This window comes from Lynx canadensis, chromosome E2 (assembly GCF_007474595.2).
Source record: "Lynx canadensis isolate LIC74 chromosome E2, mLynCan4.pri.v2, whole genome shotgun sequence".
Classification (NCBI taxonomy): Eukaryota; Metazoa; Chordata; class Mammalia; order Carnivora; family Felidae; genus Lynx; species Lynx canadensis.
Genome location: NC_044317.1, coordinates 50,159,499 through 50,176,599, shown reverse-complemented (window position 1 = coordinate 50,176,599; position 17,101 = coordinate 50,159,499). Strand labels below are relative to the sequence as shown.

The 17,101-nt window shown below is 55.1% G+C and overlaps 3 protein-coding genes across 5 annotated transcripts; all 3 read right to left on the bottom strand.

The window, feature by feature from the left end:
* Positions 1 to 698: 698 nt before the first annotated feature.
* Positions 699 to 2,692, bottom strand: APOC2 (apolipoprotein C2). 3 transcript variants are annotated; one of them, XM_030298614.1, is made up of 4 exons: positions 2,630 to 2,692; positions 1,512 to 1,579; positions 1,182 to 1,368; positions 699 to 941 (listed from the first exon to the last, which is right to left on the bottom strand). In XM_030298614.1, exons 2-4 carry the CDS (start codon positions 1,564 to 1,566, stop codon positions 851 to 853), a joined length of 333 nt encoding a protein of 110 aa, XP_030154474.1. In that variant the 5' UTR covers positions 1,567 to 1,579; positions 2,630 to 2,692; the 3' UTR covers positions 699 to 850. The 3 variants fall into 3 exon arrangements, with proteins under 3 accessions (XP_030154474.1, XP_030154475.1, XP_030154473.1); XM_030298615.1 differs by lacking the exon at positions 2,630 to 2,692 and adding an exon at positions 2,058 to 2,080; XM_030298613.1 differs by lacking the exon at positions 2,630 to 2,692 and having other exon boundaries at positions 1,182 to 1,341; positions 1,512 to 1,596.
* Positions 2,693 to 3,210: 518 nt separating this feature from the next.
* APOC4 (apolipoprotein C4) lies at positions 3,211 to 5,070 on the bottom strand. Its single transcript, XM_030298611.1, has 3 exons — positions 4,927 to 5,070; positions 3,680 to 3,809; positions 3,211 to 3,416 (listed from the first exon to the last, which is right to left on the bottom strand). Exons 1-3 carry the CDS (start codon positions 5,000 to 5,002, stop codon positions 3,251 to 3,253), a joined length of 372 nt encoding a protein of 123 aa, XP_030154471.1. The 5' UTR covers positions 5,003 to 5,070; the 3' UTR covers positions 3,211 to 3,250.
* A 7,915-nt stretch (positions 5,071 to 12,985) lies between these two features.
* On the bottom strand, positions 12,986 to 15,619 carry APOC1 (apolipoprotein C1). The gene is made up of 4 exons (XM_030298616.1): positions 15,554 to 15,619; positions 15,353 to 15,430; positions 14,700 to 14,820; positions 12,986 to 13,180 (listed from the first exon to the last, which is right to left on the bottom strand). Exons 2-4 carry the CDS (start codon positions 15,408 to 15,410, stop codon positions 13,123 to 13,125), a joined length of 237 nt encoding a protein of 78 aa, XP_030154476.1. The 5' UTR covers positions 15,411 to 15,430; positions 15,554 to 15,619; the 3' UTR covers positions 12,986 to 13,122.
* Between the last annotated feature and the right edge of the window lie 1,482 nt (positions 15,620 to 17,101).

The following is a 17,101-nucleotide window of genomic DNA, read 5'->3' as shown; positions in this document are numbered from 1 at the left end:
CTCTGTGAGTTCGAGCCCCGCATCGGGCTCTGTGCTGACGGCTTGGAGCCTGCTTTTGGAGTCTGGGTCTCCCTCTCTCTCTGCCCCTAACCCACTTGCATCATTCTGTCTCTGTCTCTCTCAAAAATAAATACACATTAAAAAAATAATAATAATAAATAAATAATAAATAAATAAATAAAACATCAGCCCAGGGCCTAGAGACTGCCAGAGGCCACAGCAGGTTAGCGATGTTCATGGTCGTTTTACGTGTGAGAAAGCCAGACCTTGGTGAAGGGCAGTCTCTAATGTTGCTGTGACGATCCAATGTTATTATTCACCTCTTTTTTTTTTTTTAATTTTTTTTTCAACGTTTTTTATTTATTTTTGGGACAGAGAGAGACAGAGCATGAACGGGGGAGGGGCAGAGAGAGAGGGAGACACAGAATCGGAAACAGGCTCCAGGCTCCGAGCCGTCAGCCCAGAGCCCGATGCGGGGCTCGAACTCACGGACCGTGAGATCGTGACCTGAGCCGAAGTCGGAAGCTCAACCGACTGCGCCACCCAGGCGCCCCTATTATTCACCTCTTTATCCCCAATGATCGAGTTAGGGCTACATACGTCCAATGGGCACTCGATAAGTATTGGATGGACTGAATCAGTCCTGCCATCTTGGCCCTCTAAGGTCTTCGAAAAGCAACCACATGGAAGAAAATAAATGTTTTTTTTTTTTTTTTAATTTATTTATAAGAAGTCAGGCTAGCATTGGGAACAGGATGCCGAGAGCTGCTAAGAAGTGAGGGGTAGGTCCCGGGAGCCCAGGAGTCCTGGGGTCTGGGCTCTCCCCTCCCCCACGGTCGGGGCCCAGCTGCTATGAGTCTCCCGACAGCATAGAAAGTATCTGGTCAGTGAGAATCCCTGTGTAAATTCTCACGGCTGCTGTGCTTGTGCTGTACATGTCCCTGGGGAGAAAGGACAGAGGCTCTGAGCAGGGAGGAGCCCCGGGTCTTGGGCCCCAGGTCTGAGGGAGGATGAAGCTTGGGGCCCAGAATCATGTGTCCTGTGAGGGATGGTGGCTGGAACCCAAACTCCTGGATCCCCAGGTAGGACAGGGCTGGGATCTCAGAATCCAAGGTTTCGACAGAGCTCGGGGCCCAGACTCCTGGTTCCCCTGGGGGGGGGGGGGCGTGGCTTGTGGATACCTGATTTTCTCATCCACAGCGGTCAGATATGTCTTCTTGTATAGGTCCTGGGCGGCCGCTTTGGCTGAGCCCCAGTAGTCGTAGAGTGATTCCTGCATCTGGGAGAGCAGGGTGGGGCCCGTGGCTTCATCTTGCCGGGCCATGTCGTCCCCCTGGACATCTGCAGAGGGAGGGTGCCTTAGGAGAGCTGAGGAACCAGCAGCAGGGGAGAATGAGGCAGGGAAGGAGGGGGACAGGGGTAGGGCCAGGCGAGAACTGGGCTGGGAAGATGCTTGGGGGTGTCATCCCATCCCCCTCACAGACCCTCCGCCCCCTGCCGACCACACTCACCGCATTTCAATACCAGAAGGACAAGAAGCAGAACCAGGAGGCATCGGGTGCCCATGGCGTCAGAAGACCTGGAACACCGAGGAGGCTGTGGGACAGGGCCCCTGGTGACGTCTAGTCCTGGGGTCTCCCCCCCCCTCCCCGGAAACTCCAGGGGAGAGGCTGGCTTCCCTGCCCCTCCACCTCCCCAGCTGAGTTCCGGGTGCTAATGCATTGGCTTGGGGCTCATCGTCTAACATTTTATGATTCTGCTCCTGATTTTAACACCTTAATTCTAACATCCCCTCATTCACTCAGGAAGCACCTACTGTGTACCGAACACAGTTCTGGGGCCCAGCTGTGAACACAGCAACAGCCCTGCCTACGAAGCCATTGTGAGAGAGATACACGATCAACAATATTCACTGAGTAAAATACACAGCGGGTCGTATGGTGGGGAGCGCTCTGGAGGGGGGAGGGTGTGTCACGGAGCCTGGGAAAGCCTTAGCAGAGGGTGACACTTATGCCGAGACCCAGTCTGCAGGGTCCCAGGCTCAGTTAAGAACCCACCACTGGGGGTGCCTAGGTGGCTCTGTCCGTCCGTTGGGCGTCCGACTTCGACCCAGGTCATGATCTTGAGTTGGAGCCCCGTGTCGGGCTCTGTGCTGACAGCTCGGAGCCTGGAGCCTGCTTCGGAATCTGTGTTCCGCACCCCCCCCCCGTCCCTCCCCCCTGCACACTCTGTCTCTTTCTCGCGAAAATAAACATTTAAAAAAATGTAAAACAATTTTTTTTTTTTAATAAAAAAAAGAACCCACCACTGGATGAGTATGTTTCTGATGCCCTGGGCCCTGTTCTACATGCAATTCCATCTGTCTTCACCCCAACCCTATGACAGAGGCTCTCGGCTCTGAGGCACACGGTTCCCAGGCCCTGTTGTCATTTGTGATTTGGAGATAAGGTGGAGGTCAGACCCCGAGGGACATCAGCAGGGGGAAACAGTCTATGATTCTAAATTCTGTGATCCCAACAGAGGAATCCAACGAATGTCGTGACTCTTGCGGTTTCTGATTTAATCACCTCTGCCCCCTCCCCGCTGACCCTTCCCCTTTTCCATTTTTCCATTTCGGGCCCTCTCTTACCCGACTCTGGCAGGCTGTCCTCATGGGCTCCACGCGTGCAGAGAAGGTCTTTATAGCTCTTGGGACCCACCTCCCCTCCGCAGCCACCACCCCCACCTTGTCCCCTAGGCCAAAGTCCTGGCCAACAGGACCGCTGAGGGGGTGGGGTGGGGCAGAGAGGGCAGTGACATCATCCCCGGGATCAAGCCAGAGGGAGCCCCCCCCCCTCACAAGGTTCTCTCCCGGGAGATACAGGGGGCCAGGTGGGTGCTGTGGAGAGGCTGGGGGTCCTTGGGGTTCAGACCAGAAAAGGGATCTGGGGTTTCCCCCACATAGGATGCAAAGGCATAGGGGTCTCTGTGGGGACCTGCTGACCCCGCCTGCACTCCAGCCTTCACCTTCCATCCCAAACTGAGTTGCCCGGTGTCTCCTGCCCCCCCCACATTCCCACAGTGGTGGGTCTCAGGGCTGGGGGAAGGGATCATCCCCCCGACTCTTTCCCCTCAGGGCCCCCCCCCAACTGTCCCTCCCTTGCCAGGTGTCCCTTCCTCTACTCGTTAACTGCTGGGGGTGGTCACACTGGGGACGGATTAAGACAGGGACACAGAGAAGCATTTCTTTATTGTGGAGGCTGTAAACACTTTAATTCTTGTCTCTGTCCCTGCACAGAAGCTGGGGGCACAGGCTGTGGGCCTTGTTCAGGAGGCTGTCCCTGGAGCTGCGGAGCCAGGCCTGGGTGCGGAGCCTCAGATCCTTCAGGTGGTCTTCGTAGTAGGCCTGCACAAAGCCCTGGAAGGCCTCGGGTCCCCTGCAGAGGAGGGACAAAACCGTGAGACCCCGGCAACTCCCAAGACTTCCGCCCCCTTCATCCCCCCCTCCCTCGGGCCTTACCCCACTCAGAGCCCAAGAGTGCGGGCCCTGCCCTTTTCCCCTCTCTGACCCGGGTTCTCCCGCTGACCCAGGGGTCTAGACTCTCAGCCTCGCCCCCCTCAGACCCAGGAGTCCAGGCCCCCAGCCCCTCCTCCCTCAGACCCAGGAGTCCACCCCCCAAGCCCTGCTGCACACACTCACCAGAACCACTGCCACTTCTCTCTGGTCCTGGTCACCAGTGTCTTCACCTTGTCCTTCATCAGGCTCCAAGGACTATCCACCAGCTCCGGTGGCATACTGGGGGTTGCTGCAGGCACTTCTTGCTGGCATGCTAGGTGGGACCGGAGGGTAACATGGGTGGGCTGGGACCCAAGAATCCTTCCTCCTCCCTTCCCCTCCATGCTCGCCGTCACTATCGCTCCTGGTGGCCCAAGGGTGACCCCTTGACATCACTCCTGGCCTTCACCTTTTCTGTCCCTTTGATCACTTGTCCCCCTTTGAGCCATCCGTGGATTCCTTGTCACCCTCCGTGCCCACGGCCCCTCCTGTCACCCCTCTGTCTGCCTGTGGCTTTTCCCCCTCAGTTTGCAGCCCCACCTCTTTGACTCCTGTCCCCCTCTCGAGGCCTCCTTTACTGCCCGATCTTGCTGCCCCCTCGGTTCTCCTGTGACACACACCCCCGCCCCCCACGCCATCCGAACCACCTCCGCATGCAGTAGAGGGAGAGCTCAGAGGACTTTCCAGCCCTAGGGAAGGAGGTTGGCAGGGCTGCGTAGTCCGTTCCTCCCCGGGGCCGGGGTCGTGCCCCGGAGGGCACTTTACGTCCTTGCACGCACCTCCCTGCGCGGCGCTCACGCCCCCCGGGCGAAGCCTCAGCTACACATCCCAGGCGTCTCACGGGCGCACAGGCACACGCATGCGCAGAAGCACCCATGGGCCCGGCAGTGTGCTCAAGCCAACGGTGCACATCTTCAAAACTCAGTTTCCCCTTCTGCAGAATGGGATAAAGCCAGGATTCCTGGGAGGACTTGGCGCTAACACCCAACACGCATAAGGCACTAGGAATGGCCTCTTGCACATTGGAGGCACTACGTTAAGTGTTACCATTTTAAATGCGCGTGCAAAGCCGAGGCACGCTCGCACGCCAGCGCCTACAGACACCCTCACAGCGTCCACGCGCTCAAATCCTTGGCATAAATACCCCGGAAAGACACACGTGCACACACACATTTACCACTGTCGTTTGTACCCGCCCCAAGGACACCCCTCGCTCACGGCCCCCGTGGATACGTTCGCCCGGAAACGCACACACATCTGCGTGCGTAGGACAAAGCACGCGAGCTCCAGGCCCGCGCGCGTCTACAAACCTGCGTGCCGTCGGGACTGGCACACTCACACCTCGCACGACTGCAGGGTCCCCCGCGCCCGCCCATCCCTTCCTTCCTCACCCACGACACAGGCCAAGACCAGAATGCAGAAGCAGAGGGAGGGCAGGGCCTGGGGCCTGCGTCCAGGAACCAACATTTCTGGGGGCTCTGCTCCTCTGTTCCTCTGCGCTCAGCTCTCCAGGCTGGGGGAGGGGGAGACTACGCCGAGCAGAGCCCTCCCCTGGCTGCCTCCCCACGCCCCTTGGCAGGGACTTCAGAGAGAGGGGCCCAGGTGACAGTGACAAGCAGAGGCCTCACCCGCCCCTGCTGGCCTCCCTCCTTCCTCCCCTCCCAGCACTTTGGCCTGACGGGGGAAGACAGCCGGCTCTTTGGCCTCTGACGCTGACTGGTGTTCAAATCCTGGCTCCACCTCACGAGCTGGCCCTTCTTTCCGGCCTCAGTTTCCCGCTCTGAAAAATGGGCCCACAGTCCATACTCCAGGCAGGGCTTTAATGGAATGAAATGCTGCAAGGAGAGGTCTTAACAAGGAGCCCAGCAACGGAGGTGCTCTCGGACCATGGCTGTTTATGATTACTTCCTTCATATTGAAGACCCTTGGGCACTGGGCTCTAGGCCAGACACTGTCGCCATGTGATCTGGGCAATTCCAATTCCTTCTCTGGGCCTCACTGTTTTTCATCTGTAAAATGGGGATGGTAAGAAGCACCTGCCTCCTAGAGTCCGTGTGAAGGCTGCGTGAGGCTCTGTGAGAGAAAGTTCCAGGTGCACATAGTAGGAGGTTGTCAATGTCAGGCTCAGGCCCAATACTAGGCAGAAAGAAAATGAGCAAAAGGAAGAAAGAAAGAGAGAAAGGAAAGAGAGAAAGAAAGAAGACATAGAAAGAAAGAAAGAAAGAAAGAAAGAAAGAAAGAAAGAAAGAAAGAAAGAAGAGAGAGAAGGAGGAGAGAGGAAGGAAGGAACGAAGGAGGGAAATGAGCCTTTATCTCTCGGAGGACCCAGCCATAACTCAGGGCACACAGCCTGGCCAGGGGACCATGGACTGGATTCTTTGGTCCAGGGTTGCCGAGTAAAATATAGGATGCCCATGTGAATTCAGATAAATAATAAGTTTTTCTTTTGATATAAGTATGTCCCGTGCAATATTGGGGAATTATACTAGAAATTATTTGTTACTTATCTGAAATTCAAATCTAACCAGGAGCCTGTCCTTTTTTTAAAACATTTTTTTAAGGTTTATTTATTTTGAGAGGGAGAGGGAGAGAGCATGTATGCAGGGGAGTGGCAGAGAGAGGGAGAGAGAGAATCCCACAGGCTCTGCTCTATCATCACAAAGCCCTATGTGGGGCTCGATCTCACGAACTGCAAGATCGTGACCTGAGCCGAAACCAGGAGTCGGTTGCTTAACTGACTGAGCCACCCAGGCGCCCCCGGGGAGGCTGTATTTTTATGCGGTGAATCTGACAACCCCCCCCCCCCGCTTGGCCACAACCCGAACAAGTAGACAGTAGCCCCCTCCTCCCGCCTCACCTTTATGCACAGTGTCAGTGACCCAAGGTCAGCTAAGGTTTGGAAGCAGATGACCTGACAATATGCCAGCAGGTCAATAATCACCTAATACTGTGTCACAGGGTCTATGTCATTGCCATCACTTCATCTCATCACGTGGACATCCTATCCTCTCACATCATCACAAGAAGGGTGAGCGCAGTACGATAAGATACGGGGGAGAGAGAGACCACGCTCACATAACTTTTATTACGGTGTATTATTGTAATTGTTTTTCTTTTCTTTTTCTTTTTTAATTTTTCTATTTATTTTTGAGTCAGAGAGACAGAGCATGAGCAGGGGAGGGGCAGAGAGAGGGGGAGACACAGAATCCGAAGCGGGCTCCAGGCTCTGAGCTGTCGACACAGAGCCCGACGCGGGGCTCGAACCCACGAACCGTGAGATCGTGACCTGAGCCGAAGTCGGAGGCTCGACCGACTGAGCCACCCAGGCGCCCCTGTAATTGTTTTTCCTTATCATTAGTGTTGTTGTTCATCTCTTACTGTCTGATTTTGAAAATTAAACTGCATCATAGGGGTGCTCCGATAGGAAAAATCAGTGTATCTAGGGCTTGGCACTCACTGTCTGTGGTTTCAAGTGTCCACTGGGGGTCTTGGAGTGCATCCCCCACAGATAAGGGGCGACACTGTACAGCTTGGTGTAACCCAGCGGCTTCCAGCAGAACGGGCTCTGGCACGCAGCAGGTACACAACGAATGTGCCCAGCAGTTCCTCACTAACAGAATCACAAAATGAAACATCCGGGACGGGCGCGTGGGCGGCTCGGTCCGACTCCCCAGTTCGGCTCAAGTCGTGATCTCATAGGTGGCGGGTTCGAGCCCCGCCTGGGGCTCTGTGCTGACAGTGCGGAGCCTGCTGGGGATTCTCTCTCTCTCTCTGCTCCTCCCTGACTTGTGCTCTCTCTCTCTCAAAATAAATACAGAAATAAACATTAAAACACACACACACCTCCTTGAATTTCTGTTTGGGATGTTGAGAAAGTTCCAGGGATGGAGGGTGCCCTAAAATGGCTAAAATGGTAAATTGTATGCGAGGTATTTGACCATGAGGAAAAAGGAAAAAAGAAAAACTCACCATGCCTTGTGTTACAAGAAGCACGAGGTGGGGGTTCAGAGCCTTGCTCCTCATCCTCCCTGCTGTGTGACCCGGTGCAAGTTGCTTAACCTCTCTGGGCCGGTAGCTTCATCCACGACTGGGAATCATGGACTACCTATCCCAGAGAGTAGAGGAGACCGTTTATGTAAATTACCACGAGAAGCACCAGAGGTGCTCGGTCAAGGTCAGTGGCTGTTGATTAAGCCTGTGTTTTTCTGAGCACACGCTAGGCACCAGGGGCCACAGCAGGGCTTTGGCACCTTAACTCGTTGATGTAACACAACAGAGCTCTGGGGTGGGCACCTTTATCGTTCCCATTTTACAGATGAGGAAACTGAGGCTTGGGGGCGTGGGAGGGGAGTCCACTTACCAATGGCTCCTCGAATAGCAAGGGGTGCATTTGAACCCGGCTTTCTCGGCGCGCGCTCTCTCTCTCTCTCTCTCTCTCTCTCTCTCTCTCTCGGATCCAGCCAAGCCAGGACATGCCCCGACGCACCTCCCCCACCTGAGTCCCGGAGGCCAAGAGGGTGGTTGGAGCAGGGCTGGCAGCAGGGTGGGTCTGGGGGAGGTGTCTGACCCCTGCCCCAGGTCCAAGGTCAGTGTGGGCTGTTTGCTGTTTGCAATGTTTGTCCATCCTGGGGACAGGAACAGGCTGAAGGTCGTTCAGGGCGGACCTCAGAGTCAGCTCAATAACAACTTGGGAGTGGGGTGATGGGCGCAGAGACGGAGGTCACAAGAGGGAGCGGGTTTGGGAGTGGCAGGCCCCGTGAGCCCACAGGGCAGAGGGCACCTCTGAGCCTGCAGTAACGTGTCCAAGAGACCCCCCAGACCCCAAAATCACTCTCCCCCAGTCCAGACCCCATCCCCTCCCTCCTCAATCCCCTAACCCGCCTCCCTTCCAGCACTCCTAAGTGCTCACCTCCTTCCTCTGTGCCTCCGGGTTCTGGCAGGGAAGCCCCGGGGCAGAAAAGAGGTTGAAACGTCCCCCTCCGTTATCTCTTCTTTCTGCCTTCCACCCGGGAAATTCTCCTTTCGTTAATTTTTAAAAACGGGGATATTCGCAAACCGTAAAACTCGCCCTCCTCAAGGGTGCGATTCGATGTTTTCTAGTACGTTTGCCGAGTTGTGCAACCATCACCGCCCTCCGATTCCAGAACGTTTTCATCACCCCGAAAGGAAACTTCCATTCCCATTAGCCCATTAGGGTCACTTCCATTGCCTTCTCCCCGCCTGGCCCAGCAGGGGGCAACGACTGCCGATGGACCTTCTGTTTCTGTGGGTTTCCCTGTCCCGGGCATCATGGGAAGGGAAACATACACTACGTGGTCTTTTGCGTGGTGTGTGAGGGCGCTTCCTTCCTTTTTCTGGCAGAATAATATTCACCGCGCGGATACACATCTACACACGCCATGTGGATTTGCTTATCCGTTTCTCAGTTCATGGGCATTTGGATTGTTCCAGTGGAAACACCACTGCCGTGACCATCCACGCGTACGTTTTTGCGCGAACCTGTGTGCGGTTCCCCTGGGTGGATAGACGCCCAGTAATGGGATCGCCGGGAGCTCTGTTGCACGCTTTGAGGAATCGCCAAACTGTTCTCCAAAATGGCTCTGCCCATTCGCAGTTTTTCAGTCACGTGGTTCCTGGCGAACATACATGGGGACGAAAGTTGTGCGGCTTCTCACGCTGTTCCCCGGTTCTCGCTGACTACTTCCGGATTGTCTTCTGGGTTGCAGGTGCTGTGTCGCCTCCTCCAGGGAGCCCTCCCGGACTAGCTACCCCAAGCCAGGTGCCCACTGGAGTCCCCCATCCTTGCCCTGCCCGCTGGGTGGGCCACCTCCTCCCCCCCCCCCCCAAGTGTGGAGTGTGAATGCTCCTACACACATGCTTGGGGCTCTCTGGGTGTTTTTTGTTGTTGTTTGTTTTTTGTTTTGGTGTGATCAGGGCTATTTGCTCTCTGAGGTCCTGAAGGTTAAGTTTGTAAACCTGAGAAGAAACATATTGGCTCTAAATACAAAATGTAACAAGAGGGGCACCTGAGTGGCTCAGTCGAGCGGCCCATTTCTGCTCAGGTCATGTTCTTGCGGTTGGTGAGTTCAAGCCCCGCATCGGGCTCTCTGCTGTCAGCACAGAGCCTGCTCCCGGTCCTTTCCCTCCCCCCAACCCCCACCTTCTCTCTGCACCTTCCCTGCTCGCTCTCTCTCTCTCTCAAAAGTAAAATTAAAGGGGCACCTGTGTGGCTCAGTCAGTTGAGCGGCCGACTTCGGCTCAGGTCATGATCTCACGGTCCGTGAGTTCGAGCCCCGCGTCGGGCTCTGTGCTGACGGCTCAGAGCCTGGAGCCTGTTTTGGATTCTGTGTCTCCCTCTCTCTGACCCTCCCCTGTTCATGCTCTGTCTCCCTCTGTCTCAAAAATAAATAAAAAACGTTAAAAAAAAATTAAAAAAATAAAATTAAAAACAAACATTTAAAAAATAAAACGTAAAAAGAAAATCTTAAAATTAGAATGAATGAAGGGTGCCTGGGTGGCTCAGTCTGTTAAGCGTCTGGCTCTTGGTTTCAGCCCAGGTCATGATCTCATGGTTCATGAGCTTGAGCCCCATGTCAGGTTCTGCACTGACAGCACAGAGCCTGCTTGGGATTCTGTCTCTCCCCCTCTCTTGGCCCATCCCCTGTTCTCTCTCTCAAAATAAATAAAGTAAAAAGAAGAAGAAGAAGGAGAAGAAGCAGCAGCATTGTTGGAACTCTCACTGTGCTCCAGGCACTGTCCTGGGCACTCGGGGGGCACTGCAGGAGACAAGACCGCCTCCGTGAACTTGACTTCCAGCAGTGGGAGACACAGGCAGTGAACAAGTAACCAAAGAGACATATATTAGAGGGTGGCAAATACTGGAAAGACAGGCAGATAAGGAGGTAGCAGGGCGGTGGGAGAGCAGTCTGGGGGGACCACAACGGGGACACGGCTGTTGAACAGACCCCTGAAGAAGAGGAGTGAGCCAGGCAGATAGCTGGACATCTGCGGGAAGAACATTCCAGGCAGGGTGGGCAGCGAGTGCAAAGGCCCTGGGGTAGGAGCCTGCTCAGTGTGTTGGATGAGGCTGAGGAGTTGCACACGAGGGAGGGGGAAAAAGCCGTAGGGGTGTCCTGGCCAGGTAGTGAAAAGCTGACAGACTCTCATAAGATCTTTTGAGTTTTCCTCTGAGGGTGGTGAGAGGGTTCTGAGTGGAGGAAGGGTGTGATGTGACTTGTGTTCTAACAGGATCCCTCTGGCTTCTGAGTGGGAAGAGGGTATAAGGAGCTTGAAGGGCTGATTAGGGCAGGGGGAAATGGTGCATTAAGTACAGAGGGTTATATTTATTTCCCACCTTTAAAAAAAAAGGTGGGGAAAAATGTTTAAATGTTTATTTCTGAGAGAGAGAGTGCATGAGCAGGGGAGGGGCAGAGAGAGAAGGAGACACAGACTCCGAAGCAGGCACCAGGCTCTGAGCTGTCTGCACAGAGCCCGAAGCGGGGCTGAAACTCACAAACTGTGAGATCACGACCTGAGCCGAATCGGATTCTTAAGCGACTGAGCCACCCGGGCGGCCCAAGAATGTGCTTCTTCTCGGGTACCCATATCCTCACCGGCACCTGGCATTTTCCAATCTTCTGCTTTCGGCCAGGTGACCGGAAGCAGACTGCTGTCTTTGGTGGTTTTCATCTAATTGCCCCTGAGTCTGAGCCTCTCTTCAAAAGCGGAGGGGGCACTCACTCCATGAACTGCTTGCTGTCCGTCTTCTCTGTCCCTGTGCCTTTCTAACCTGAGAGCTCTGGGGGGGGGGGGGGCAGGGGTTGGGGGTTGGGGATGGGGTGGGGTGGCGGTTTTCAGGAAAATGCTTAAAAAATAAATTGGCTCCGGGGCGCCTGGGTGGCTCAGTCGGTTGAGCGTCCGGCTTCGGCTCAGGTCATGATCTCGCGGTCTGTGGGTTCGAACCCCGCGTCGGGCTCTGTGCTGACAGCTCAGGGCCTGGAGCCTGTTTCGGATTCTGTGTCTCCCTCTCTCTCTGCCCCTCCCCTGCTCATGCACTGTCTTTCTCTCAAAAATAACTAACATTAAAAAAAAGTAAAAATAAATTAAAATAAAATAAATGGGCTCCGAAATGCTGGACAAAGGGCCAAGTAAAGATTAGCAATTGATTAAGTCAGCACAGAATACACCCTTTTGCCAAGCGAGATTGCGCGTATGAATTTTACCTAATGAGGGATGTGGGTGTGCTTTAATATGCTGGGGATGAGCAAATAGGGCCCACAGCCAGGTGTGTGTGTATATGTGTGTGTGTGTGAGTGAGTGGGTGTGGGTGTGGTTGTAGCCGGTGAGTCTGGCAGGGTGACTCAGGAACAGGGAAAGTGAAGTAAGAATGTGGTCCTGGGACTGCCCCCCCACCCCCCAGGCGACATTCAAATCCCAGCTCTACCCATTTGTGGCTGTGTAACATCACATAATTGACTTTAGACTTCTGTGCCTCAGTTTCTTCTTGTTTAGGGGCTTTTTTTTTTTTTTTTTCAGATTGAGAATAATTATGCCACCAAGTATTATGGAACCCATGTACCAGGCCCAGTCCTGTGTTGAACTATGCCTGGGGACAGCAGTGATGGGGCATACAGTCCAGCAGGGGAGACAGACCCATCACCAGACAGTGATGACCCAGGGTGGGCAGGGCTGGGATGGAGATGCTTGATCCAGCGTGGGGGTTAAGGAGGGCTTCCTGGAGGAGGGGGCATCAAAGTTTCCTTGGAGGGTGCGGATTGTGTTGATCTTTTTCAGGGCTCTAGCCTATGTCCTCCCCTTGCTCCCTTCCACATCCCTCTCTATTTCCCATTTTAAGTGTAATAAACACCTACTGTGTGCATGGTGATGAACCAACCTGGGGTCCCTCGTTTTGGGCAGCCCAGTCAGGGAAGACTATGGCAGAGCAGTAGCCTCAGGTTGGGGTCCAACCCAGCTCTCCCCTTCCTGACAAGTGACTTCGCCTCTCTGGGCTTCATAACTTTTTTTTTTTCCTAATGTTTATTTATTTTTGAGAGAGAGAAAGAGAGAGAGAGTGCGGGCACAAGCGGAGGAGGGGCAGAGAGAGAGCGGGGACAGAAAATCTGAAGCAGGTTCTGTGCTGACAGCAGATAGCAGGATTGGGGGCTCGAACTCACAAACCATGAGATCATGACCAGAGCCGTAGTCGGACGCTTAACCGACTGAGCCACCCAGGCGCCCACCCCTCTGGGTTTTAATGCCCTCATGGAATTAACAGGGCCCAGCTCCCAAGGTACTCATGAGGATTCTTTTGGGATCATGAAGTTCAAAGTCCTCAGCACAGGACAAGTAGAGAATTGCTCCATACATTTGAATCCTAGCCCCTCTCCCCCAAAGGCGCAACCCCTACCCTGTCCCATAGCCTTCTGCCTCCCAGCAAGGAAGCACTCAGAATTCTCTATGGTATTTTTATTGGAGGGTGGGGTCGATATGGACATCACAAAGTCCTCCTGCCGAGAGCCGGGGTATGGGAAATTTTGGAGCCCCCCCTTGGGGCACAGCCCAGAGGACAGAGGCAGCTCTCTTGGTATTCAGACCATGGGAATTCTGAAATTTTTGAGCCCCTCAGCAAAGGAGGTCATCAATTTCCTGTAGGGGAGAGAGGGAGAGCAAGAGAGGTCATTGTGTTTTGTCTCCCCTCAGGACGCCCCAATCCTGCCCCTTACCTGACTCCCTATCTCCTCCTTCCCCCAAAGAAACAGCATGGCTCCCACATCTGTGAGACTGGGTAGAGCCTTGGGGTGGGTGGCCCAAGGTCGGGGTTTCAGTTTTCCAGATGGATCAGAGCCCTTTGAAGTCAGGACGCTTCACCCTGGCCTAGCTGTCAAGGCTTGCTGTCTCTTGCTACGGAGCACACTCTTTCCTAGCTTTCTTCTCCTTACTTATTCAAGGGCACTCTTCAGAGCCTCCTTATCTTTGCCCAGGATGTTCCCCTTGCCTGGAATGCCAGTCTCTCCTTGATTATGTACGTGTCTTCCTGGCTCAGGGCCTTTGTAGTCACAGGGAACATTCTTCCCATGTTTCTAGGCCTGGCTGGATTTTCCTAACATTCAGATCTCTTTTTTTTTTTTAAGTAAGACAGCCAAGTGCCCCATGAAGCGGTAACGCTTTACTTTTTTTTTTTTTTTTTTAATGTTTATTTATATTTGAGAGAGAGAAACAAAAGTTGAGTAGGGGAGGAGGCAAAGAGACAGAGCCTGAAGCAGGATCCAGGATCTGAGCTGTGAGCACAGGGTCCGCCGCGGGGCTCGAGCTCACCAACCGTGAGGTCATGGCCTGAGCTGATGTGGGACACTCAACCGACTGAGCCACCCAGGCGCCTTAGCACCAACACTTTAAATTGAGATCTGAAAAAGGAGCACCTGGCTGGCTCCAGTCAGTGGAGCATTCGACTCTCGACTCTCGATCTCCTGATCTCGGGGTCATCAGTTCAAGCCCCAAGTTGGGCATCGCGCTTACTTAAAAAAAGAAAGTGTCTCCACTTCAAAGGGGACCCAATAACGAAATCTACAAGAGCCCCTCCCCAGTCTTTGGTTGTCTGTAAGCCTACCCTGTTTAATGTCATCTGGGTGCTTAGCTCTGTTTGGGCTAATCTCCTGGAAATTCACTGGTGTTACAGTCTGTTCCCCGTGGGCTGGGACTTTATCTTATTCACCACGATTATTCCCCACATTGGAACGGTCCTGGACACTTAGCCCAATAACTATTTGTTCCTGAATGAATGATTCTCTAAGTCACCGGATGGAGTCAGTGTTGGTTAAACGCCGTATTGAGCATTTACAATGTGCCAGGCACTACGCAAATCCCCTCCATTTTAAATTCTTGGAAAAAGGCTCAAGATCTACTCCCGAGATCACGCTGAGAGTAGTGAGTCTTGGCTGGCCTGTGGACCCAGGTCCGACTGATTCCCAAGCTGGTCTTAACACCACCACGCAGCACCATTTCTACAGTGTGGTCTAGATGGGAGTCGGCAACCTGTCCCCCACATCTGAGCACTCTGTGAGCCAGCTGTGACCACGGGGCAAGCTGTCAGCCGCTCCAGGCCTCAGTTTCCCCACTCTGCTAATCGACAGACCCAGCCCTCCCAAGCCCTGGGAAGATTCCTAACCGGGTCGCCTCAGGAATGTTCTCGAAGGCGTCCTTCAGGTTGTTACCAAACTCCTTCAGCGAATTGGGGATGTTCCTGAAGGTGCCGGCGATATCTGGGGCCCCCTGGGCCGGGGCTGGACCTGTCCAGAGATAGGCAGGGGTACAAAAATTTCAGTATTGGGAGCCCTTAGGATGAGATACCAGAGATGAGAGAGGAGCTACTGTACTTGAAAGTGATTCTTGGAGGTCGTGGTGCTAGAATCGGAAGGAACGGAGTGGGGGGCGGGGGGGGGGGGCGGGGGGCGGGTACTAACGCGACCAGATGGAGCTCAAGCTGCTGGGTGGGTATTCGCTTACTCTCAGCACAGCCTCCTCCCCCGCCCATTTCCAGACTGTAAACGCATGACAACCAATCGTGGAGGGGCGAGTGCATACATCATCGGTTGCTAGGGCTTCCCGGACAGATTTGCCCGTCGCTGGACCGCCCCTCAGAGAGCCCTCACCCGTCTTTGCAGGGGTCGGGTGTGTGGGGGTGTCGTTGAGACATAGGAAAACCAGGGCACAGAACGGGCCGCTGCGCTCCCAAGGGACCTCCAAGTTTGGGCCCCAGGCCCGTGTCCGACTTCAAGCTTCCAAATCTCAAACTCCCAGATTCTCCTATCCCACTTTTACCTTCCAAAACCATCAACAGAACCACCACCAAAACCGGGAGCCACAGGATGAGCCTCATGGCTGGACCGAAGGGGCGCTCTGGAAGCAGAGGCAGGGGTGGGAGTGATCGGTGACACCCCTCCCTCCTCCCTCCCCGAAGTTCCTTCCACCCCCTTTGTAGTGCTCTTGGAAGGGCATCCCTCCCGGGCATTGAGCACCAACCTGGATCCGCGGAGCCACAGCAACGAGGGGGTGGGAGGTCCCGGCCGGGCCCAGGCCTTTATCGGGCTGGGGAGGGGGAGGCGGAGGGGGCGGGGAAGGTTAATCCCTCCCCTTCAGCCTCCTATCCCGTCCTGTGCCCACCTACCTTTTCCTCTTCTGCCCCTGGCTGCTGGTGGCGGGCGGGTCAGGTGCGGCCTAGGCACACCCCTTAGGGACAGTGCCTCTTGGTGTTAAGCACCTGCACCTCCGAAGCTCCCTGACGGTCGGTGGATCTCAGCCCTACAACGGGGGACTGCCTATATTCTCCACCCCCCAAGCCATCTTCCCTCTGGGCTTTCTCCTGCATAACACCTTTCTTCGGGCCTCAGGGGTTGTCTCAGTCACTCAGTCACTCTGGAACTCCATTCGCTGTAACTCCCCAGGCCTCCTCCTCTTCCACCGCCCCTCCCTTCTCAGCAAGTCCCTTCAGCGCCAGCAACTGGGGTCACCCAGTCTGCCCCCACATTCCTACTCCCATGCTCCCATGCCACCTGCAGTCTTTCTTTCAGACTAGCCCTCAGGCCCCCCCCTCCCCCCCATCTCCCTGCATCCGGGAGCATCCCGGACTTCCGTGGATGTGTCCTGGGGTCTTAGTCCCACAGCCCCCAATCTCTTCTGGGAGGGGGCTTCACGGATCCCAGTGTGTGTGCTTCCATCCATTCCCCGAGACCCCTCCTTTCCCTCTGCCGACCCCCCCCCCCGTCCCCACTCCCCAGGCCTCCAGGCCCCCTGGTAAACAGTCCATCTGCCCTGACTCACCCCCTCGGGCCCCTCCTGGCACGAAGCACTCCCCCCCTCGCCTCCCCTCCCACCACATCCGTCCCTCAGGGCTGGAGTCCAGTGTTTCCCCCACCCCCTTCCCCTGGCTGCCTTTGACCGCCAGTGATCCCTGGCAGCTGTGGGGAGGGCGGCCCTGGCCTCAGACTCGAGGTTGGCTGGCCTTGTGCCCCCACAACCACGTGTCAGCTTGGGGGTGGCGGGGGGACGGTTGTGAAAGGGATGCACAGACATGACCCTGGCAGGATTGCGACAACCCCCTGGCCAGCTCAGTGCCTCCAGTCCCTGTCAGCCCCCCAGCTGTCTCCCCAGACATCTGCTTCCCCTGTGAGCCTCGCATTCTCCAGACATCCACCCAAGGGTCTGCTTCCCTTCCTTCCCCACCCCGCCGGAATAGAACACCAGCTTTGCTTTTCCAAGTCCCATCCTCAACCCAGCTCAGGGCCTTCCGTTTACAGATGGGGAAACCGAGGCACAGCCAAGCACATTCAATGGCTCAGCGAGGGGCTAAGCGCTAAGGGGCGGCGGGGGTGTTTCCTTGTCCCTCCCCTTTCCGGGCTCCTGGGAGTCGCCCTGGATCTCTGTGGGGATCAGCCTCCGCCCCCACAGCACCCCCTGCCAGCCTCTGTTCCCCCAAACTTCTTTAGTCCCTGTGCTACCTCTAGACCTGACTGCTCTCTTCGTCCATGAGAATTCAAGATTCAGCTCTTCGAGGGGAAGAACATGGCTGAT